Here is a 25146-nt window from a genome sequence, read left to right on the forward strand (position 1 = left end):
GTGAGGAAGGTGGAGTGAGGGACATGTGTGCGTGAGCTGCGATGCGTTGCCGGGGCTAGGGGTGACGGTATTGGACCATGAAATGGGGTGTGACGACGGTCAGGCCTATGTGGAGTGCGAGCAAGGGGCGGCCACGAACGGGTGAGTGGGGGCGTGGGTGGTTTTTGTGCAGCGAGAGACGTGGTTCGGGACGTACATCGCTAGTTGCAATAACTTTTTGCTAACAACGTTTTGTTAATGCACTTAATAATCATTATATTACTAATCAAATGGCTAATATGCTTAGTTGGATCTGTTCGTTCGTGTTTTCATAGGGTATAATAGATAAAACAAAAATCTTTTCAGATACAATTTGGGAGTTGCTACGTGTCCACTGGCGAATGTTTCCACCTCAACGGCCGTTGGATGTATCGGTGCAGCCGTCCGATCTACGTCCCCCGCACCCAATAGTTCATGAAACAGAGGTCGAGTTGTAGAAACAATAGCCGTGTTGCGAAAACAATAGATGTGGGGACAGATCTCGTGGTGCCTCGCCCTCCTCGCGCTGCCGGGGCTGCTGCTGGTGGCGCTCCTCCCGCCTCCGGCCGCTGCCGTCGATGTCCAGGCGGTCCTTGCTGACGCTGCTCGCTGTGCCCAACGCCGACCTTCCGCAGTCGCCCTCGGCGTTCGTGGCCGCCACAGGGCCGACCTCGCCGACGTGCTCCGCTACCACGTCCTCCTCAAGTACCTCTCCCCCGCCGACCTCCGTCGCCTTCCGGCCTTTGGGAAGCTGGTCACCACGCTGCTCCAGTTTCTGAAACAACTGCCTAGTTTCTGAAACAACGATCGAGTTTCAGGAAACGGTTCGCGATTAGACGCTATTCCAGTTTCTGAAACAACGGTCCAGTTTCAGAAAACGGTTATTAGGTCGAGGCGAGATCCAACGGACGAGCATCTGGCGGATGGATCGCGCGGATCAGCCAGTGGAAGGTAAGACTTTCCCATACAATTTCATATACTACTCTCAATTTTGGGCTGAATTTGACTTGCGCGGTAGGCCCCTAGAGTAATTCCCCTTTGTCCAAACCCTCGTCTCGAACCTTCCCCAATCTGGGTTTCTTCCGTCGCGCCGCCGCTCCCTCAATCGCCGCCAGCCTTAATCGAGAGTTCCAACCGCGCCGACCCCCGTTCTCCTCCCGACTCCCACTATGGCAGAACAGCAGAGTTCAATAGCGAGGGTGCCGTCGAGGTGCACAGCAGAGACGGCGCGGGCCATGGTCGCGTTCGAGATCGCCGGTTACAGCCTGCACAAGGGCCTCGGTAGAGGAAAATATCTCTGTTCCCCGGCATTCTTCGTCGGCGGCTACGAATGGTACATCTGGTACTACCCCGACGGAAACGACGAGGAGAGTGAAGGTTACATCTCTGTCTTCCTCAAGCTCCCGACCAAGAACGCAGAGGCGAGGGCGCTCTGCAAATGGAAGGTTGTGGATCAGAATAAGGGGGTGTCGATTGTGGTGCACTCGGGCAAAGAGCCACAATTGTTTCACCGTCAAAAGTCTACCTGGGGCATACCAAAGTTCATGAAGACCACTGCCGAGTACTTTTTTTTCGAACCGGGCTTTCTCCCCTTTCCATTACTTTCATAACGGAAATACAATGTTTTGAGACCAGGACCAGCAAAAAGAGGGAAAGGGAAAAAAGCGAGTTTGGGACAATATCAGGAAACCCACCGTTCACGCCTGTCGTCAGGAACATGAACTGCAGGGCAAAAACCTGATATCATCCAAAACTACGCAACAGAGACCAAAAGTATTACACTACCATGAGTCAGTACCACTACCAGGCATCCCACAACAACCACCACCAGACCAGGCTCACCAAAGAGCACAGAAATAAACCGAAAAGTTTTCACCAAATGGGACATAAAGCCTAAAGCACCACCATGGACACCAAGCCATCAGCACTGCAACCAGCAAAAGGGAATCTGTTCTCCTTTCTGCATTTACCATTCATCCCAGACTTCTTCTTCATCAGCCTGCTCGCTCGCTTCTGCCCTCGGCGGTTCACACAACCACAACATTTGAGCTGCGCTCTCTTTTAGCAACTGAGCTCCCTTCTTGACATTCTCCGCCATCGCCGGTTTCTGCATACCTGCCCAGTATTCAATAAACGCACACGTTGTGAAAGCAATTTCAAAAGGAGTTTTAATACATTTCTTCTCAAAAGTAGCCCGATTCCGAGCCAACCAAATAGACCAGCAAACTGCAGCTAAGCCAACAGTATAAATTTCGCATAAGCCTGGCAAAAAAGCATATAACCAAGAAAAGACCTGCCAGATTGTTTTCGGAATATAACTAGTACCAAAAACAGCACCAACCGTTCTCCAAACAATCCTGGCCACAGAGCACCCAAAGAATAGATGCTGCGCCGACTCAAGTTCATCACAAAAAGAACATTTAGGATCTCCCTGCCACTGTCTTTTTCTCATATTATCTCTAGTAAGAATAGAGTTTTGGAATAGCTGCCACAAGAAAATTTGGATCTTCAGAGGAATTTTAGTCCCCCAAATCCACTTATAGTGATCCCCGCAAGGTTTCTCTCCAACCATCTATACATGGATTTAGTGGAATATTCTCTGGAGTTATCTAACCTCCAGTAAACCTCATCCTCTTTATCTGCACAAATTTTATCCAACACACATTGCTTCATATCATCCCATTTCTGAAGCATAGCTGGAGATAACCTTCTCCTAAAAGAAGTTAGATGATTCATACTTTCCAGTTTATCCAGAGTACACTCCTTATCTAAACAAATCTCAAAAAGATCAGGATATTTATCTTTAAAGAGGATATTCTCACCCAAATCATCTAGCCAAAGGCTAGCAATGTTACCTTTATTAAGCACCACCCCTCTACCAGCCATGTAATGTTCCTTAACTTTCAAAATATTTTTCCAACAAGGGGAATCAGAAGCTTTCTGCTTAAACTTAGCTACAGATGTCCTTCTGAGGTACTTAGCTTTCACAATATCTTGCCATAATCCCTTCTTCTTCTCCAACTTCCACCACCATTTAGCTAGCAAGCTGATATTCTGTTTCCTTAAATCTTTAACCCCCAGACCCCCCCCTTTGCTTTAGATCTACAAACACGGGTCCATTTCACCATATGATATACTTTTCTCCCTTTGCGGTGCCAAAAGACTTTTCTTCTCGGTTTGTCCCATTTTTCCAGTGTAGATTTTTTTATCAAGGCCATGGACATATAATATGAGGGAATATGAGATAGCACTGCATTAACTTTAATAAGCCTACCCCCACTGGACAAAGACTCACTAATCCAGGATTCCCCATGACTAATAAACTTGTCATCAACAAAAAGCCAATCACTGCACTTAAGTCCAGCATAACTGACAGGCATACCTAAGTATTTAATAGGATAAGCCCCAATCTCACAATTGAACATATCAACATAGTTTCTCATAGTGTCATCATCCGCACCAACCGAGAAGATCTCACTCTTCACAAAATTGATTTTCAAACCAGACATAATCTCAAAAAGATAAAGCAGCAGTTTAATATTCAAAGCGTTATTAACATTTTCTTCAAAGCATAAGATAGTATCATCCGCGTAGTGAAGAATTGCTACCCCATTTCCCACTAAGTCCGCTGCTAACCCAGTAAATAGGCCATTCTCCTGTGCTTTCAGGACCATCTTAGTAAGACAATCAGCAGCAAGATTAAAGAGGAAAGGGGACAAGGGATCACCCTGTCTCACTCCCTTAGCACTCTCGAAATATTCTCCCACCTCATCATTTAACTTCACGCTGATAGTACCACCTACTAGGATTCTCCTAATCCAATCAATCCAGCGTGGGACAAAATTTCTTTTGCTATGACAATCCAACAGGAATTCCTAGTTAACTTTATCATATGCTTTTTCAAAGTCAAGTTTAAGGACAATCCCTTTTTTCTTCTGAGCATAAGTATGATGCAGGATCTCATGCAGTGACATGATCCCATCCATAATATCTCTATTCTTGATAAAGGCATTCTGATGTCGACTAAACAAGATGTCTGCATGGGGTTCTAATCTGATAGTCAGCACCTTAGTAATCATCTTGTAAATACATCTAAGCAAGCAAATAGGTCTGAACTGTTCCATTTTATCAGCTCCAGCTACTTTAGGTAACAACGTTATTATACCATAGTTAAATCTCTCCACATCGAGCTTATTTTCATGAAACCATTGGAAAAGTGACATCACATCTTCCTTAACAATATCCCAGCAGGATTGAAAAAACTCAATAGGAATATTATCAGGTCGAGGGGCCTTGTTATGTTTCATTGAAAACAAAGCATTTTTAACTTCTCTATCCGAAAAAGGTCTAAGTAAGAGAAAATTCTCAATATCTCCCAATTTCTCTTTATCATCCCACATATCCCCATCTATCTTACACATGTTCCCAGGAGCAGGACCGAAAAGTTCTTTATAAAAATCAGTGGCATGTTTAAGCATGTTCTTATTCCCTTCTATTATCACATCCCCACAGCTAAGAGAAACGATAGTATTTCTTCTTATCCTCCCATTCACAATCCTATGAAAATATTCAGTGTTGCTATCACCCTCTAGCAACCAATTGTCATGTGATTTCTGTAGCCAAGCTACCTCCTCTTCCATCAACAAGCTATTTAGTTCTACTAGCATTTCCACTTTTTTGCAGTAGAGCTCAGGACTCAAAGCATCATTTTCTTGCAACTCCTCAATATGCCCTAATTCCTCTCTCAACCACTTTCTTCTCTTCCTGGCATGACCAAAATTACTTGAGCCCCACCCTTTAAAATACTTTTTGAACCTCTTTAATTTGATATTCATGACATCAATAGGATTACTAGAATAAACAGGCTGCATCCAGATTTTAGCCACCAAAGTATGAAAATCAGGTTTGTTTAACCAATTCAGATCAAATCTGAACTCCCTCTTTCCAAAATTAATGGGAACATTATCATCAGTATTAAGAATCAGGGGACAGTGGTCCGAAATCTCTCTAACAATCTTCCTAACAAAAGTGAAAGGAAACAGATGTTCCCAGGATTTGGACATGAAGACTCTATCCAGTTTCTCCAAAGTGGGATTCTGCTGGTTATTAGACCAGGTATAAATGCCACCACTCATATCCACCTCCCATAAGGAAAGAGCATTAATAATGGAATTAAAAAGGTCTGAGGAATGTCCTAGCCTCACCTTCTTATTTTTCTCCCCCACAAATCTAAGGATATTAAAATCTCCTCCCACAATGTAGGGACAAGTAATGTGACTACAAGTAGCCGCCAGCTCCGTCAGGAAATCAGTTTTAAATTCTTCATGTGCTGATCCATACACCACCAGAATACAACATTTCATCTTAAGAATCTTGTTCCATAATTCGAATTTCATAAGATATTTGCCCTCCACACAGCTAACAAGATCAAATATATTACTTCTAAAGCCTCCCAATATTCCACCCGACTTCCCTTCCGAAGGGATCCACTTCCAACTGAAAGCTTCTCCAGGTCAATTTTTCTCAAGAATTTAGGTGAAAAATATTTCTTCATAGTTTCTTGAATCCCAACAAAATCAAGTTTAAAATTCCTAACCAAGTCAGAAATATATGTCCCCATGCCTCTCTTCCCAATCCCCCTACAATTCCAAAAGAGACTAATCATTTTTTCTGTTTCTTGGATTGTGATTTTTGGTGCTAGGTTTGCGAGGAGCCATAGCCTTACCTGCACCATCTCCCACTTTCTCTTTTTGACTTCTAGTCACAGGTTTAGATATAGTAATATTAACTTTTTTCCTGGATCTAACCAGAGTAAAGTCATCAGCATCTAAACCCTCATCTCCTCCCCACTCAGTATCTAAGGGAGATGCTTCTCCAGCAGCATTAGTGATAAACAAAGCTTTATCATGTTGATTATCATTCTTAACAACTTTTTTAGCAATATTAGCTCTAGAAATCTCAAGTTCTCTTATAATATCTATGGATTCAAAATCATCATCAGGAATATTAACACCCATTTTAACAGCAGCAGATATGATTGTTGGGGAACGTTGCATGGGAAACAAAAATTTTCCTACGCGCACGAAGACCTATCATGGTGATGTCCATCTACGAGAGGGGATGAGTGATCTACGTACCCTTGTAGACCGTACAGCAGAAGCGTTAGTGAACGCGGTTGATGTAGTGGAACGTCCTCACGTCCCTCGATCCGCCCCGCGAACAATCCCGCGATCAGTCCCACGATCTAGTACCAAACGGACGACACCTCCGCGTTCAGCACACGTACAACTCGACGATGATCTCGGCCTTCTTGATCCAGCAAGAGAGATGGAGAGGTAGAAGAGTTCTCCGGCAGCGTGACGGCGCTCCGGAGGTTGGTGATGATCTCGTCTCAGCAGGGCTCCGCCCGAGCTCCGCAGAAATGCGATCTAGAGGAAAAACCGTGGAGGTATGTGGTCGGGCTGCCGTGGAAAAGTCGTCTCAAATCAGCCCTAAAACCTCCATATATATAGGTGGGAGAGAGGGGACCTTGCCTTGGGGCTCAAGGAGCCCCAAGGGGGTCGGCCGAGCCAAAGGGGGGAAGGACTCCCCCCCAAACCGAGTCCTACTTGGTTTGGTGGGTGGAGTCCCTCTTTCCTTTCCCACCTCCTCCTTTTTTTTTCTTTTCTCTTTGATTTTTCTTCCAATGCGCATAGGGCCCTTTTGGGCTGTCCCACCAGCCCACTAAGGGCTGGTGCGCCACCCTCAAGGCCTATGGGCTTCCCCGGGGTGGGTTGCCCCCCCCGGTGAACTCCCGGAACCCATTCGTCATTCCCGGTACATTCCCGGTAACTCCGAAAACCTTCCGGTAATCAAATGAGGTCATCCTATATATCAATCTTCGTTTCCGGACCATTCCGGAAACCCTCGTGACGTCCGTGATCTCATCCGGGACTCCGAACAACATTCAGTAACCAACCATATAACTCAAATACGCATAAAACAACGTCGAACCTTAAGTGTGCAGACCCTGCGGGTTCGAGAACTATGTAGACATGACCCGAGAGACTCCTCGGTCAATATCCAATAGCGGGACCTGGATGCCCATATTGGATCCTACATATTCTACGAAGATCCTATCGTTTGAACCTTAGTGCCAAGGATTCATATAATCCCGTATGTCATTCCCTTTGTCCTTCGGTATGTTACTTGCCCGAGATTCGATCGTCAGTATCCGCGTACCTATTTCAATCTCGTTTACCGGCAAGTCTCTTTACTCGTTCCGTAATACAAGATCCCGCAACTTACACTAAGTCATATTGCTTGCAAGGCTTATGTGTGATGTTGTATTACCGAGTGGGCCCCGAGATACCTCTCCGTCACACGGAGTGACAAATCCCAGTCTTGATCCATACTAACTTAACGAACACCTTCGGAGATAATTTGCAGGTTCATTGTTGTCCAACAACATGATTGACAAGACGGGATTACCGTACCACTCTGGAGCAGCACGTGGTCTCGTCGACCTGCGTGGTTTGACAGAAACTTGAACCGGAGTTTCATGATCATCATCATTAACTTCCTCCTCAACCGGCGTCGCAACGACAGAGGTTTCCCCTTGCCCTGCGCTACCATCCAGAGGGATGAGAGGTTCGACAACCTCGTCAAGTTCTATCTTCCTCCCACTCAATTCTCTCGAGAGAAACTCCTTCTCGAGAAAAGCTCCGTTTTTAGCAACAAACACTTTGCCCTCGGATTTGAGATAGAAGGTGTACCCAACTGTCTCTTTTGGGTAACCTATGAAGACGCACTTTTCCGCTTTGGGTTCCAGCTTTTCAGGCTGAAGCTTTTTGACATAAGCATCACATCCTCAAACTTTAAGAAACGACAACTTTGGCCTTTTGCCATACCACAGTTCGTACGGTGTCGTCTCAACGGATTTTGATGGTGCCCTATTTAAAGTGAATGCAACTGTTTCTAATGCATAACCCCAAAACGATAACGGCAAATCGGTAAGAGACATCATAGATCGCACCATCTCTAATAAAGTATGATTACGACGTTCAGGCACACCATTACGCTGTGGTGTTCCACGCGGTGTCAACTGTGAAACAATTCCACATTGTCTTAAGTGAGCACCAAACTCGAAACTCAGATATTCACCCCCACGATCAGACCGTAGGAACTTGATCTTCTTGTTACGATGATTTTCAACTTCACTCTGAAATTGCTTGAACTTTTCAAATGTTTCAGACTTGTGCTTCATCAAGTAGACATAACCATATCTACTCAAATCGTCAGTGATGGTGAGAAAATAACGATATCCGCCGCGTGCCTCCACGCTCATCGGACCACACACATCGGTATGTATGATTTCCAACAAGTCACTTGCATGCTCCATTGTTCCGGAGAACGGAGTCTTAGTCATCTTGCCCATGAGGCATGGTTTGCACGTGTCAAGTGAATCAAAGTCAAGTGACTCCAAAAGTCCATCAGCATGGAGTTTCTTCATGCGCTTTACACCAATATGACCTAAGCGGCAGTGCCACAAAAATATGGCGCTATCATTGTTAACTCTAACTCTTTTGGTCTCAATGTTATGTATGTGTGTATCGTTATCAAGATTCAATATGAACAATCCTCTCACATTGGGTGCATGACCATAAAAGATGTTACTCATAGAAACAGAACGACCATTATTCTCTGACTTAAAAGATTAACCGTCTCGCAATAAACAAGATCCAGATATAATGTTCATGCTCAACGCAGACACTAAATAACAATGATTTAAGTTCATAACTAATCCTGATGGTAACAGAAGTGAAACTGTGCCGACGGCGATTGCATCAACCTTGGAACCATTTCCTACGCGCATCGTCACTTCATCTTTTGCCAGCCTTCGTCTATTCCGCAGTTCCTGTTTCGAGTTGCAAATATGAGCAACAGAACCGGTATCGAATACCCAGGCACTACTACGAGAGCCGGTTAAGTACACATCAATAATTTGTATATCAAATATACCTGATTTTTCTTTGGCCGCCTTCTTATCTGCCAGATACTTGGGGCAATTGCGCTTCCAGTGACCCATACCCTTGCAATAGTAACACTCTGTTTCAGGCTTAGGTCCAGCTTTGGGTTTCTTCGTCGGATTGGCAACAGGCTTTCCGCTCTTCTTTGAATTACCCTTCTTGCCTTTGCCATTTCTCTTGAAACTAGTGGTCTTATTCACCATCAACACTTGATGCTCTTTACGGAGTTCAGACTCTGCGACTTTCAGCATCGCAAACAACTCGCCGAGAGACTTGTTCATCCCTTGCATGTTGTAGTTCAACACAAAGACTTTATAGCTTGGAGGCAGTGATTGAAGGATTCTGTCAGTGATAGCCTCTTGCGGGAGTTCAATCCCCAGCTCAGCTAGACGGTTTGAGTACCCACACATTTTGAGCACATGTTCACTGACAGACGAGTTTTCCTCCATCTTGCAAGCATAGAATTTATCGGAGGTCTCATACCTCTCGATCCGGGCGTTCTTCTGAAAGATAAACTTCAACTCCTGGCACATCTCAAATGCTCCATGACGCTCAAAGCGACGTTGAAGTCCCGGTTCTAAGCCATACAAGACTGCACATTGAACTACTGAGTAGTCCTCCTTACGTGCTAACCAAGCGTTCTTAACATCCTGATCAGCCGTAGCGGGTGGTTCATCTCCTAGCGCAGCATTAAGGACATAATCCTTCTTCCCAGCTTGTAAGATTAGCTTAAGATTATGAGCCCAGTCTACAAAGTTGCTTCCATCATCTTTCAACTTAGCTTTCTCTAGGAACGTATTAAAATTCAGGGTGACTGTCGCGTGAGCCATGATCTACAACACAAATATATTCAAAGTGGACTTAGACTATGTTCAAGATAATTAGAGTTTAACTTAATCAAAATTATACGCTAAACTCCCACTCAAAAAGTACATCTCTCTAGTCATTTGAGTGGTTCATGATCCACTTACACTAGCTCAAGTCCGATCATCACGTGAGTTGAGTATAGTTTCAGTGGTAAGCATCCCTATGCTAATCATATCATCTATATGATTCATGATCGACCTTTCGGTCTCATGTGTTCCGAGGCCATGTCTGCACATGCTAGGCTCGTCAAGCTTAACCCGAGTGTTCCGCGTGCGCAACTGTTTTGCACCAGTTGTATGTGAACGTTGAGTTTATCACACCCGATCATCACGTGGTGTCTCGAAACGACGAACTGTAGCAACGGTGCACAGTTGGGGAGAACACAATTTCGTCTTGAAATTTTAGTGAGAGATCACCTCATAATGCTACCGTCGTTCTAAGCAAAATAAGGTGCATAAAAGGATTAACATCACATGCAATTCATAAGTGACATGATATGACCATCATCACGTGCTTCTTGATCTCCATCACCAAAGCACCGGCACGATCTTCTTGTCACCGGCACCACACCATGATCTCCATCAACGTGTTGCCATCGGGGTTGTCGTGCTACTCATGCTATTACTACTAAAGCTACATCCTAGCAAAATAGTAAACGCATCTGCAAGCACAAACATTAGTATAAAGACAACCCTATGGCTCCTGCCGGTTGCCGTACCATCGACGTGCAAGTTGATATTATCTATTACAACATGATCATCTCATACATCCAATATATCACATCACATCGTTGGCCATATCACATCACAAGCATACCCTGCAAAAACAAGTTAGACGTCCTCTAATTTTGTTGTTGCATGTTTTACGTGGTGACCATGGGTATCTAGTAGGATCGCATCTTACTTACGCAAACACCACAACGGAGATATATGAGTTGCTATTTAAACTCATCCAAGGACCTCCTCGGTCAAATCCGATTCAACTAAAGTTGGAGAAACCGACACTTTCCAGTCATCTTTGAGCAACGGGGTTACTCGTAGCGATGAAACCAGTCTCTCGTAAGCGTACGAGTAATGTCGGTCCAAGCCGCTTCAATCCAACAATACCGCGGAATCAAGAAAAGACTAAGGAGGGCAGCAAAACGCACATCACCGCCCACAAAAACTTTTGTGTTCTACTCGAGAAGACATCTACGCATGAACCTAGCTCATGATGCCACTGTTGGGGAACGTCGCATGGGAAACAAAAATTTTCCTACGCGCATGAAGACCTATCATGGTGATGTCCATCTCCGAGAGGGGATGAGTGATCTACATACCCTTGTAGACCGTACAGCAGAAGCGTTAGTGAACGCGGTTGATGTAGTGGAACGTCCTCACGTCCCTCGATCCGCCCCGCGAACAATCCCGCGATTAGTCCCACGATCTAGTACCGAACGGACGGCACCTCCGCGTTCAGCACACGTACAGCTCGACAATCATCTCGGCCTTATTGATCCAGCAAGAGAGACGGAGAGGTAGAAGAGTTCTCCGGCAGCGTGACGGCGCTCCGGAGGTTGGTGATGATCTCGTCTCAGCAGGGCTCTGCCCGAGCTCCGCAGAAACGCGATCTAGAGGAAAAACCGTGGAGGTATGTGGTCGGGCTGCCGTGGAAAAGTCGTATCAAATCAGCCCTAAAACCTCCATATATATAGGTGGGAGAGAGGGGACCTTGCCTTGGGGCTCAAGGAGCCCCAAGGGGGTCGGCCGAGCCAAAGGGGGGAAGGACTCCCCCCAAAACGAGTCCTACTTGGTTTGGTGGGTGGAGTCCCTCTTTCCTTTCCCACCTCCTCCTTTTTTTTTCTTTTCTCTTTGATTTTTCTTCCAATGCGCATAGGGCCCTTTTGGGCTGTCCCACCAGCCCACTAAGGGCTCGTGCGCCACCCTCAAGGCCTATGGGCTTCCCCGGGGTGGGTTGCCCCCCCGGTGAACTCCCGGAACCCATTCGTCATTCCCGGTACATTCCCGGTAACTCCGAAAACCTTCCGGTAATCAAATGAGGTCATCCTATATATCAATCTTCGTTTCCGGACCATTCCGGAAACCCTCGTGACGTCCGTGATCTCATCCGGGACTCCGAACAACATTCAGTAACCAACCATATAACTCAAATACGCATAAAACAACGTCGAACCTTAAGTGTGCAGACCCTGCGGGTTCGAGAACTATGTAGACATGACCCGAGAGACTCCTCGGTCAATATCCAATAGCGGGACCTGGATGCCCATATTGGATCCTACATATTCTACGAAGATCTTATCGTTTGAACCTCAGTGCCAAGGATTCATATAATCCCGTATGTCATTCCCTTTGTCCTTCGGTATGTTACTTGCCCGAGATTCGATCGTCAGTATCCGCATACCTATTTCAATCTCGTTTACCGGCAAGTCTCTTTACTCGTTCCGTAATACAAGATCCCGCAACTTACACTAAGTCACATTGCTTGCAAGGCTTATGTGTGATGTTGTATTACCGAGTGGGCCCCGAGATACCTCTCCGTCACACGGAGTAACAAATCCCAGTCTTGATCCATACTAACTTAACGAACACCTTCGGAGATACCTGTAGAGCATCTTTATAGTCACCCAGTTACGTTGCGACGTTTGATACACATAAAGTATTCCTCCGGTGTTAGTGAGTTATATGATCTCATGGTCATAGGAACAAATACTTGACACGCAGAAAACAGTAGCAACAAAATGACACGATCAACATGCTACGTCTATTAGTTTGGGTCTAGTCCATCACGTGATTCTCCTAATGACGTGATCCAGTTATCAAGAAACAACACCTTGTTCATAATCAGAAGACACTGACTATCTTTGATCAACTGGCTAGCCAACTAGAGGCTTGCTAGGGACAGTGTATTGTCTATGTATCCACACATGTAAATGAGTCTTCATTCAATACAATTATAGCATGAATAATAAACGATTATCTTGATACATGAATTATAATAATAACTATATTTATTATTGCCTCTAGGGCATAATTCCAACAATGATCTCAAGATTTGATAAAACTTCAAAAGAATTACCAGGAGATATGCTATTACCTTGTAGGTCTCTCTTTTGAGCCAGCCTCTTAGCTCTGACACCCATATGTTCCACATTGCCCCCCACATTCCTCTTGCTACATCTGACTTGCATTTCCTCCCTCACAGGGGGAGTAGGAATCACTTCCACTTTCTCACCAGAATTATCAGGGGACTGCACCAGTTAGGACTGTATTTTTTGGTTACCAGAGATGTCACTAGGGTCCATCTCAGTCACCACAGGTTCACCCATACAAGCATCAAGATATGATAATAATTTTTTTTACCAGAAATAGATATAGATCTTGGCACAATCTGCATAGAATTCACTATAATTTCATCATAGGATACCATCCCAGAATCCACATTCCCCCCTTCCTCATTGTTTTGATTTTTTTCAGCCTCTTCCACCATAGTATCTATAAGCAGTTCATTTCCCACTTCCTCACTTTCTTCCTCAGACGATATGTCCTCACTCTAATTTTGTTTCTTTTCCTCCTCCATATTTTCTTCCATAGGATTCATCACCACATTTTTCCCATAACCACCTCCAGCTGTTCCTAGAGGAGCCGAAGACTCCCCCATATTCGATGAGGATGCAATGTTTCTCTCACCACGAATATCAGTAGTGAATCTAGCTTTTTTAGCAGCATTACCTTCCTCATTTTCTTGTTGCACTCCAATTCTCTCTCTTGGAGGATTTTTAATCAGGATTTTATCAACAGAAAAGAAGAAATCATAAAAGTGTCCTCCCAACACCCCTTCTGCTGAAGCAGGGATATCCTCAGCATCTCTACAACCCAGCTTAATTCTAACAGATTCAGGCTTATTTATAGTTGCTTTATCAATCTCCAAGGTTACTCTCACAAGGGATCCCACATAAGCAATATTCTTCTCATGTCTCTTATCTAGAGGAATGTTACTCAAATTAACCCAAGCAACATTCGGCACCCCTTTAGCCCCCACAGATTCAGACCATTTTCTCAGATTAATAACAGCACCACAACTCTTAACATTCATACTCTCAGCAAAGCAAACTTTATCCACATCTCTAGGAGATGGAAATCTCATAACAAAGGTATTAGGGCCAATAGATCTGGCCGAGCACCTCCAGCTAGTATTGATGTATGAATTTAAAAATTCCTCCAACTGTCTACCAGATGCATGGCCCTCCACCACAGAAATCACAATAAACCTGTTCCTATCAGTAGTCTGGCTAGGAGTACTATGATCATGGATATAGAAAAAGCCTTTTCCCTCTGCGTGGAACCCACACATGGGTGCTACACACTCCCATGGAAGAACAATATTGCATATCGGGGCCAGATGTCCATGAATCCCACATCTACCACAAATAGCACGCCGACAACAAATAGGCAAGTGCCCAGGATCCTTGCAAGTGACGCAAACCTGAGCGCCTCCCACTAGTGGAGAGGCGTTCCTCTTGCCGGGAGTAGGATGTCGACGATCAGGAGGTTGATGAAGTTGTTGCGGACGTGTCTCCTGAAGTCGTCCTCCCGCAGATCGACCCGCGGCGACCTGGGTGCTGTTGTCGCCCCACTTCTCCCCGCGGGCTCCTCCTTGCACCTCCATGGCCGCCGCCTCCCATCTGGCCTTGTCAGAACCGCCGTGTCATGGATCTATGTTGGAGGTTTGTCCGCCGTCTTCGGCTTCGCGCATCCACACCATGTTGCGTCCGCCTCCGCCTCCGCCACGGCCGCGACCTCCTCCAGGTCCGATCCGACCACCACCTCCACCGTGCCCGAATCGACCTTCGCCTCCTCCATCTCCACGGAACCCACGGCCACCCATCTCTCGCCCTGCCATGGGTGGATTCCGCGGTGGCGACGCTGTCACCTCAGCAAATGATCTGCTATCCCCTCCCACCTTCCCCTCCCACCAGCCGAATGAAGGTGGAACCCTAGGTGGCGAAACCCTAGCTTTTCCCCAGAAGTGGCCGAGGAGGGAGGAGAGATCTGGAATGGGCGACGCTGTGGGGGCGGGTGGGGATATCGTCGAAACCCTACCACCGCTTCCTGTAGCACGCGGGCCTTCTCCTAGCGGGGCCGGGGCCTCTCCTTGCCCAACGCTCGACACGGGCCTAGGCCCGAGAATGCCCGACTCGTGCATGGCTTGCGGCACACGGTCGCGCAGGTGTACGTGGATGCTTCCCACGGTCACGCTCTCCTGCGTGCCGGCCCGAGCCGCCGGCGATGGGGAGCGCCGCCGCGGGCGCGCCTGCGGCGAGGGAGATGAGATAGATGTGAGGAAAGCCATCCTGAATCGTGGCTACATGGACTGATGGGCCGGTTTGGTCTCTGGCGGGTTGTCTTCGGCTGGTCTGACGCGATACAGGCGGTGGCTCCTGTGCTGCAGCGCGGCGGCGGGGGCTTAACGTGCCTGATTTGGGCACGGCTGGGCAGGGGGTCCAGCATGCCCCTGCGCGTGCGTTCGGTCTGCTACCGCGTGTGTCGATGGAGATTGTCCCCTCCCACGCCGTTGTGGTACTGTCGGCCCCACTCTATGGTGACTGTGTCTCTCAGTCCAGTTGGGCTCGCTGTGTTTGTTGTAGTGAGACGATGGTGGTGTCCGCGTGACCTGGTGGCGCATGTTGGTGGGTGGTTGGCATGGTGGAGCTAAGAATTGGTTCCGGACGGTGGATGCGAGGGGTCGGGAAAAATCTATGTCGGATTTGGCCGACACCGATGTGGTGACGCCTGCAGGTGCCCCTCCCTTCCTGAAGGGCGTTGGATGTACCGCTCCCCCGTTCCCCTTCGTGTGCCGGGAGAAATCTTAGAACTTGTCCGGGCAGCAGCACCGTCATCGTCGCAGTCCTTCTTGAAGGTGTTGATTGACACGCGGCAACCCGATGGCACTGAAGTATGGTGAAATTATTCGGTGGACGCAGCAGTTGCGGGACACGACAACTTTCGTTGATCCGGTGTTGCTTGTATTTTTTCTTTCTTTCTTTTGGGTATGATTGTGTTGTTTGCCTCAGTATCTATCGTTGGCTGTATCGATTGATTACTTTGTATACAAAGTCGGGGAAATCCTTTTTGGGTAGAATGGAGGTACGCGCGCACATGTAAACCGCATCGAATTCATGATAGCTGGTACAGTCCTAGTAGAGGTAAATCTACTCAGTTAAAACCACACGCAAGACAAGCAAACATCCATCGTATGTTCATCATCTGTAGGCCGTTTCCAGATCGATCGCGAGGCAGCGAGGCGTCGTCTTCAAGCTCATCATCGAGGATAGACATTGAAGCAGGCCCGTACATGGCAAGAATCGTATCCATCATACTTCTCGGCTCTCGCCAAGGCTGCGCGACAGGATACGAACGTGGCCTGTGCCAAGCTTTAGAAATGGGCCTACCATTAGAAGAGCTTCCGTCCAAGAAACGCACTGCAACATATGACCGAAATGTCATCCATGATCGAATACATTTTCTTAGTGCATTTCTTAAATTTTCTTAGGGAAAAGATTGTGTTCAACCGGTCGATCGCGCTGTCTCGTCCGCCGGCTCGGCGACCGTCCGATCTGCGTAAGCTGTGACCATTTTTCTGAAACAATGTTGTTGTTTCAGGAACAGTTTCGTGCATCTCCTCCCGAACGTCCCTGACTGAGACCGCGCCGCCGCTTGCCATCGCCTGCACCGGCTGGCCTCGCTGGAGTAGGGCCACCGCGCTTGCACCTCCCCGCCGCCTGGAGCCTCCCGAGCCTCTGCCCGAGCGAGCCGTCGGCTCCCTCCTCCTCTCGAGCGCTGCCCGAGCACGGTCCCGCATGCCCCGCCGTGGTGCGCCGCCGCCGGCCGATCCTGGCGCCACCGGAGCCCCAGCCACCGGCGCCGGAGCCCCCAGCCATCGCCGTCGCGTTCCTGCCACCGGCCGACCCGCGTTGGCCCTGCCTCCCCGCGCCAGACCGGATCTGGATCGATCCCTCCGCCAGCCATGGAGCTTGGGAATCAAGCATGGTCGCCATGGTTGTGCTTCCTCCACAACTCCATACATCCCTGTGTTTTTCGTCTGAAGGAAGAAGATGGAGTTTCTGCAACAAAGCGATTGTTTCAGAAACTCGAGCGTTGTCCCAGGAATTACTCGGTGCCCACGAAGCGCGCGCGAAGAAAAAAAACCTGCAACAAAGCGATTGTTTCAGAAACTGGGGCATTGTTTCAGGAATTACAGGGTGTCCATCCGAAGCGTCGCGCGCGGATCGGACGGCTATCAAGGTGGATGATATTTTCTAAACATCACCCGACGGATGCGTAGCAGCCCCCATTTTCTTAAAATTATGTTTGAAACGTTTTAGAGAATTTGCTTTAAATAATTATTTTTGTGTTTTTTTCATAAAAATATGGGGGTTTCTACGCGTCCACCGACGGATGTTTAGTAAACATCCGTCACCTCAAGGACCTTCCGATGTACGTGCGCAGCCGTTCGATCTATGTGGCTCGGTCGCCTCCCTGCACCCAATAATTCATGAAGCAAAGATAGAGTTGCACCCAATAATTCATGAAGCAAAGATCGAGTTGTAGAAACAACAGCCGCGTTGCACAAACAACGACCATGTTGTAAAAATAATTCCTAAAACAACAATTACTTTGCAAAAAAAATTACGCAACTCTGAAACAACGGCTGCGTTGCAGAAACAACGACCGCGTTGCAAAAAACCGAAAAGAAATAAATGAAGAGGGAGAGGTAGGAGACCGGATCCAAAAATCCAACTGGAACTCCTGAAACAACGGCTGTGTTGCAGAAACAACGACCGCGTCGTAGAAAACTAAAGAGGGATAGATGAAGAGGGAGAGGTAGGAGACGGGATCCAAAAATTCAACCGGAATTCCTGAAATAACGACTGCGTTGCAGAAACAACGACCACGTTGCAGAAAATTAGGGATGAGAGAGGAGCGATGCCACCGGCGAGCGCTAGACCTCCGACTAGCTCGCCTCACCGTCGAGGAGCGAAGCCACCGGCCCAGCGCTCGATCGTCATGGTGGAGACGGACGACAATGGCGACGACCGTGCAAGGCTCACTGCTACGGCGCTCCGCAGTGACAACCGGTAGCTAGTGACGACGGCTGCCAGCACAGGCCAGTGGCGAGTAGGCGCATGCTCATAGAGAAGGCGACTATCTCACTGGGTGGTGCTGATTCCGGAAGAAGGAGATCTGGAAGATGAGGATAAGGTATGAAGATGAGCCGTGGTTGTTGCAAATAATGTGCTGGGTGGGTTCATAGGAGACAGCGTGGCAAGCAACAGAGGGAGCGGATGTGAATGAGATTATCCATCGGGTGATGTGTAACGTTTTCCTAAAAATATACCTATATTAAGGCAATTTGGGAATACACTGCGGAATACTTTCCATGCTAAAGTGTTTTTTTATATGGTATGCTAAGCTATCCTTCATGACGCCTCAAATTATCATTTTGCGAGAAAAGAACGCTCATTACGGGTTAATGGTTTAAAACGGAAAATGCCTCTAACTAATGGGGACATGGCTTATCGCCCCGGCCCGTAAGGGGCTTTAGTCCATGTGGGCGCCTCGGAGCGCCCTCAGGGGCAGGCCCTTTAGTCCCGGGTCTTAACATGGACCGGGACTAAAGAGTTTCTGCAGATTTTGTTTATTTTTAGGTTTTAGGGTTTTAAGGTTTAGGTGTTCGGGAGATTAACGTGATGCCTCGTTTGGTGTTCGGGAATTAGTTTTCATATAATTATAAGACTAAGGAGGGCAGCAAAACGCACATCACCGCCCACAAAAACTTTTGTGTTCTACTCGAGAAGACATCTACGCATGAACCTAGCTAATGATGCCACTGTTGTGGAACGTCGCATGGGAAACAAAAATTTTCCTACGCGCATGAAGACCTATCATGGTGATGTCCATCTCCGAGAGGGGATGAGTGATCTACATACCCTTGTAGACCGTACAGCAGAAGCGTTAGTGAACGCGGTTGATGTAGTGGAACGTCCTCACGTCCCTCGATCCGCCCCGCGAACAATCCCGCGATTAGTCCCACGATCTAGTACCGAACGGACGGCACCTCCGCGTTCAGCACACGTACAGCTCGACAATCATCTCGGCCTTATTGATCCAACAAGAGAGACGGAGAGGTAGAAGAGTTCTCCGGCAGCGTGACGGCGCTCCGGAGGTTGGTGATGATCTCGTCTCAGCAGGGCTCTGCCCGAGCTCCGCAGAAACGCGATCTAGAGGAAAAACCGTGGAGGTATGTGGTCGGGTTGCCGTGGAAAAGTCGTCTCAAATCAGCCCTAAAACCTCCATATATATAGGTGGGAGAGAGGGGACCTTGCCTTGGGGCTCAAGGAGCCCCAAGGGGGTCGGCCGAGCCAAAGGGGGGAAGGACTCCCCCCAAACCGAGTCCTACTTGGTTTGGTGGGTGGAGTCCCTCTTTCCTTTCCCACCTCCTCCTTTTTTTTCTTTTCTCTTTGATTTTTCTTCCAATGCGCATAGGGCCCTTTTGGGCTGTCCCACTAGCCCACTAAGGGCTCGTGCGCCACCCTCAAGGCCTATGGGCTTCCCCGGGGTGGGTTGCCCCCCCGGTGAACTCCCGGAACCCATTCGTCATTCCCGGTACATTCCCGGTAACTCCGAAAACCTTCCGGTAATCAAATGAGGTCATCCTATATATCAATCTTCGTTTCCGGACCATTCCGGAAACCCTCCTGATGTCCGTGATCTCATCCGGGACTCCGAACAACATTCGGTAACCAACCATATAACTCAAATACGCATAAAACAACGTCGAACCTTAAGTGTGCAGACCCTGCGGGTTCGAGAACTATGTAGACATGACCCGAGAGACTCCTCGGTCAATATCCAATAGCGGGACCTGGATGCCCATATTGGATCCTACATATTTTACGAAGATCTTATCGTTTGAACCTCAGTGCCAAGGATTCATATAATCCCGTATGTCATTCCCTTTGTCCTTCGGTATGTTACTTGCCCGAGATTCGATCGTCAGTATTCGCATACCTATTTCAATCTCGTTTACCGGCAAGTCTCTTTACTCGTTCCGTAATACAAGATCCCGCAACTTACACTAAGTCACATTGCTTGCAAGGCTTATGTGTGATGTTGTATTACCGAGTGGGCCCCGAGATACCTCTCCGTCACACGGAATGACAAATCCCAGTCTTGATCCATACTAACTTAACGAACACCTTCGGAGATACCTGTAGAGCATCACCCAGTTACGTTGCGACGTTTGATACACACAAAGTATTCCTCCGGTGTTAGTGAGTTATATGATCTCATGGTCATAGGAACAAATACTTGACACACAGAAAACAGTAGCAACAAAATGACACGATCAACATGCTACATCTATTAGTTTGGGTCTAGTCCATCACGTGATTCTCCTAATGACGTGATCCAGTTATCAAGCAACAACACCTTGTTCATAATCAGAAGACACTGACTATCTTTGATCAACTGGCTAGCCAACTAGAGGCTTGCTAGGGACAGTGTATTGTCTATGTATCCACACATGTAAATGAGTCTTCATTCAATACAATTATAGCATGAATAATAAACGATTATCTTGATACAGGAATTATAATAATAACTATATTTATTATTGCCTCTAGGGCATAATTCCAACAATGATCTCAAGATTTGATAAAACTTCAAAAGAATTACCAGGAGATATGCTATTACCTTGTAGGTCTCTCTTTTGAGCCAGCCTCTTAGCTCTGACACCCATATGTTCCACATTGCCCCCCACATTCCTCTTGCTACATCTGACTTGCATTTTTCCCTCACAGGGGGAGTAGGAATCACTTCCACTTTCTCACCAGAATTATCAGGGGACTGCACCAGTTAGGACTGTATTTTTTGGTTACCAGAGATGTCACTAGGGTCCATCTCAGTCACCACAGGTTCACCCATACAAGCATCAAGATATGATAATAATTTTTTTTACCAGAAATAGATATAGATCTTGGCACAATCTGCATAGAATTCACTATAATTTCATCATAGGATACCATCCCAGAATCCACATTCCCCCCTTCCTCATTGTTTTGATTTTTTTCAGCCTCTTCCACCATAGTATCTATAAGCAGTTCATTTCCCACTTCCTCACTTTCTTCCTCAGACGATATGTCCTCACTCTAATTTTGTTTCTTTTCCTCCTCCATATTTTCTTCCATAGGATTCATCACCACATTTTTCCCATAACCACCTCCAGCTGTTCCTAGAGGAGCCGAAGACTCCCCCATATTCGATGAGGATGCAATGTTTCTCTCACCACGAATATCAGTAGTGAATCTAGCTTTTTTAGCAGCATTACCTTCCTCATTTTCTTGCTGCACTCCAATTCTCTCTCTTGGAGGATTTTTAATCAGGATTTTATCAACAGAAAAGAAGAAATCATAAAAGTGTCCTCCCAACACCCCTTCTGCTGAAGCAGGGATATCCTCAGCATCTCTACAACCCAGCTTAATTCTAACAGATTCAGGCTTATTTATAGTTGCTTTATCAATCTCCAAGGTTACTCTCACAAGGGATCCCACATAAGCAATATTCTTCTCATGTCTCTTATCTGGAGGAATGTTACTCAAATTAACCCAAGCAACATTCGGCACCCCTTTAGCCCCCACAGATTCAGACCATTTTCTCAGATTAATAACAGCACCACAACTCTTAACATTCATACTCTCAGCAAAGCAAACTTTATCCACATCTCTAGGAGATGGAAATCTCATAACAAAGGTATTAGGGCCAATAGATCTGGCCGAGCACCTCCAGCTAGTATTGATGTATGAATTTAAAAATTCCTCCAACTGTCTACCAGATGCATGGCCCTCCACCACAGAAATCACAATAAACCTGTTCCTATCAGTAGTCTGGCTAGGAGTACTATGATCATGGATATAGAAAAAGCCTTTTCCCTCTGCGTGGAACCCACACATGGGTGCTACACACTCCCATGGAAGAACAATATTGCATATCGGGGCCAGATGTCCATGAATCCCACATCTACCACAAATAGCACGCCGACAGCAAACAGGCAAGTGCCCAGGATCCTTGCAAGTGACGCAAACCTGAGCGCCTCCCACTAGTGGAGAGGCGTTCCTCTTGCCGGGAGTAGGATGTCGACGATCAGGAGGTTGATGAAGTTGTTGCGGACGTGTCTCCTGAAGTCGTCCTCCCGCAGATCGACCCGCGGCGACCTGGGTGCTGTTGTCGCCCCACTTCTCCCCGCGGGCTCCTCCTTGCACCTCCATGGCCGCCGCCTCCCATCTGGCCTTGTCAGAACCGCCGTGTCGTGGATCTATGTTGGAGGAGTTTTGTCCGCCGTCTTCGGCTTCGCGCATCCACACCATGTTGCGTCCGCCTCCGCCTCCGCCACGGCCGCGACCTCCTCCAGGTCCGATCCGACCACCACCTCCACCGCGCCCGAATCGACCTTCGCCTCCTCCATCTCCACGGAACCCACGGCCACCCATCTCTCGCCCTGCCATGGGTGGATTCCGCGGTGGCGACGCTGTCACCTCAGCAAATGATCTGCTATCCCCTCCCACCTTCCCCTCCCACTAGCCGAATGAAGGTGGAACCCTAGGTGGAGAAACCCTAGCTTTTCCCCATAAGTGGCCGAGGAGGGAGGAGAGATCTGGAATGGGCGACGCTGCGGGGGCGGGTGGGGATATCGTCGAAACCCTACCACCGCTTCCTGTAGCACGCGGGCCTTCTCCTAGCGGGGCCGGGGCCTCTCCTTGCCCAACGCTCGACACGGGCCTAGGCCCGAGAATGCCCGACTCGTGCGTGGCTTGCGGCACACGGTCGCGCAGGTGTACGTGGATGCTTCCCACGGTCACGCTCTCCTGCGTGCCGGCCCGAGCCGCCGGCGATGGGGAGCGCCGCCGCGGGCGCGCCTGCGGCGAGGGAGATGAGATAGATGTGAGGAAAGCCATCCTGAATCGTGGCTACATGGACTGATGGGGTGAAGGATGCAGGACCTGCAGAACGATTGCTGAGTACTTGTACCTGCAGAACGATTGCCTGGTGATCGAGTGCGAAGTCAGTGTCATCAAGGGAGCAATCGAGGTCCATGTGCCGCCCTCCGACCTTTTGGATAATCTTGCAACGTTGCTAGAGGGGAAGAAAGGAGCCGACGTGACTTTTAAGGTGCAAGGGGAGGTTTTTCCAGCTCATAAGAATTTGCTTGCGGTGCGATCGGCGGTCTTCGATGCGGAGTTCTACGGGCCGATGGCGGACAAAGGGGCGCACGACATAACTATTGATGACATGGAGCCTGCTGTTTTCAAGGCATTTCTTCACTTCATCTACACGGATTCAATGCCTTCCATGGACGATCTTGATGGTGATGACAGAAGAGAAATGGTTAAGCACTTGCTCGTGGCTGCAGACAAGTATGCGATGGGAAGGATGAAGATGATTTGTGAAGGGATGCTATGTAAGTGTCTTGGCATTGAGACCGTGGCAACCATATTGGCTCTAGCTGACCAGCATCATTGCAGCAACCTCAAAGATGCTTGCATTGAATTTATGCTCTCTTCGAATAGAATGGATGATGTGATCGCAAGCCAAGGGTATGCACACCTCAAGAGATCTTTTCCTGGTCTCTTTGTAGAGTTGTTTGAGAGGACAGTTAAGTCCCGCAAAATTTAGTACGCCAACCTGGTATGAGCTGCTGCTTATCCTTTAGTTCTGATAGATCTTTTGAGGCGAATGTCTTATGTTGGGTTGGACAAGGCAATTAAGTCTTGCTAAATTTCGCATGTCTGCCGGGGTTTGGTACTATCTAGTTACTTTCCTGAGATGCGGGTGCCGTGTCTTTTATTATTCAGAGATCTTTTGGAGGAAATGAATTGGTTATATAAAATGTATGTCTCCAATTATTGGTTGGCCCCTCTAACTTTAATGTCTGGCTTATGTGAAGAATTATAAAACTTTGAGTTTTTCTTCAAATTAAGGGGCGGACCTCCCAATTTCATTTCATCAAAATCAAACTGAGGAGACAGCTAGTTTTTTGCCAGCACTTTTGTGATGATCTGTTGTACATGTATGAAAAACTTACATTTGAATGCCAACTGCTAGATTTTAGTTAAGAGACAGTTACAAATGGTTTCATGACATGGTTAGCTGACCCAACAATGATGGAATTGACAGTCAAATTTATGTTCCACTTTGAAGGCACTGTATGTGAAATCTATACAGGAAACTTCTTATATGCAATTGCTTCCTGTTCATGATTTTCTTTTTATCATAGAGGGTATTATGGGAAGAGAAATGATCAGCAAATCTATTTCTGAATTGGATATATTGAGTGAATCAGATTAAAACAGCAACTTGCTTTCCCTTGAAACTGACAGTGCAAGATGCTAATGTCAGTGATGCAGCTTTCTGAGGCAAATCATGGTTGCATGTGTCAATTGTTTTTCGGAGGTAGGGTGTTTTTTTTAGAAAAGGAGGCTCAGCCCCGGCCTCTGCATCGAGTGATGCATGCAGCCATATATTAAGTATAAACAAATCATGGCAGAGTACAAGGAAAGTAAAGCAACAAAGCGCTGAAAAAGATACAAGGCGAACTTTGCGCCCAAACCGGAGATGATCAAAAGATCTAGATGCCTAAACACCTATCCTATTAATATGCCGCCATCCAAACCGGTTGAAGATACCCTGTGCTACCATCTCCCAACGGACACACCGAGTAACCATAGGCTCCCTGGCTGCCACAGGAGTGAGTAACGACCACGTGCGGATCAGTGCGGTAGCCCTGAAGATAACCTCCAGAAAATGAATATCACGTAATCTGTTAAATACTAAGTCATTCATGCTATTCCATATAGCCCACAACAGAGCACATGATCCGACACGAATAAGTATACTACTCTAAGTTAACGGTGTATGCCTCATTATGGTTCAGTAATTTGATGCAAATGGGAAATGTTTTTGTGTTGGCACGGTTTCTCCGCATGTGCAAAAATTATTTAGAGATCTTTTGGAGGAAATGAGATGGTTCTATAATTTGTATGTCTCCATTTTATTGTTGGGCCGTCCGATATAGATATATGTATATATGAATCCATTGTAGTTGTCATTTTTTATCCGCTTTAATTTTTTATTTATGCGAAGAATGAGAAAACTTTGGGTTCTTAGCTGTTGCTTTCAAGATAATCTGTTTCACTTGTATG

At 47.1% G+C, this 25146-nt stretch overlaps 1 protein-coding gene across 1 annotated transcript; it reads left to right on the plus strand.

The window, feature by feature from the left end:
- The first annotated feature begins 1187 nt into the window (after positions 1 to 1187).
- Positions 1188 to 23620, plus strand: LOC123431021 (BTB/POZ and MATH domain-containing protein 1-like). The gene is made up of 2 exons (XM_045114841.1): positions 1188 to 1558; positions 22945 to 23620. Exons 1-2 carry the CDS (start codon positions 1188 to 1190, stop codon positions 23618 to 23620), a joined length of 1047 nt encoding a protein of 348 aa, XP_044970776.1.
- Positions 23621 to 25146: the final 1526 nt, after the last annotated feature.

This window comes from Hordeum vulgare, chromosome 2H (genome assembly GCF_904849725.1).
Source record: "Hordeum vulgare subsp. vulgare chromosome 2H, MorexV3_pseudomolecules_assembly, whole genome shotgun sequence".
Taxonomy (NCBI): domain Eukaryota; kingdom Viridiplantae; phylum Streptophyta; class Magnoliopsida; order Poales; family Poaceae; genus Hordeum; species Hordeum vulgare.

What these genes read in the sequence shown, in the direction of transcription:
- LOC123431021 (XM_045114841.1), top strand. Translation starts at nt 1,188, where the DNA reads ATGGCAGAACAGCAGAGTTCAATAGCGAGGGTGCCGTCGAGGTGCACA. An exon ending in TCTACCTGGGGCATACCAAA is followed by an intron (nt 1,559 to 22,944) that starts GTTCATGAAGAC and finishes TGAAGGATGCAG; the next exon opens with GACCTGCAGAACGATTGCTG.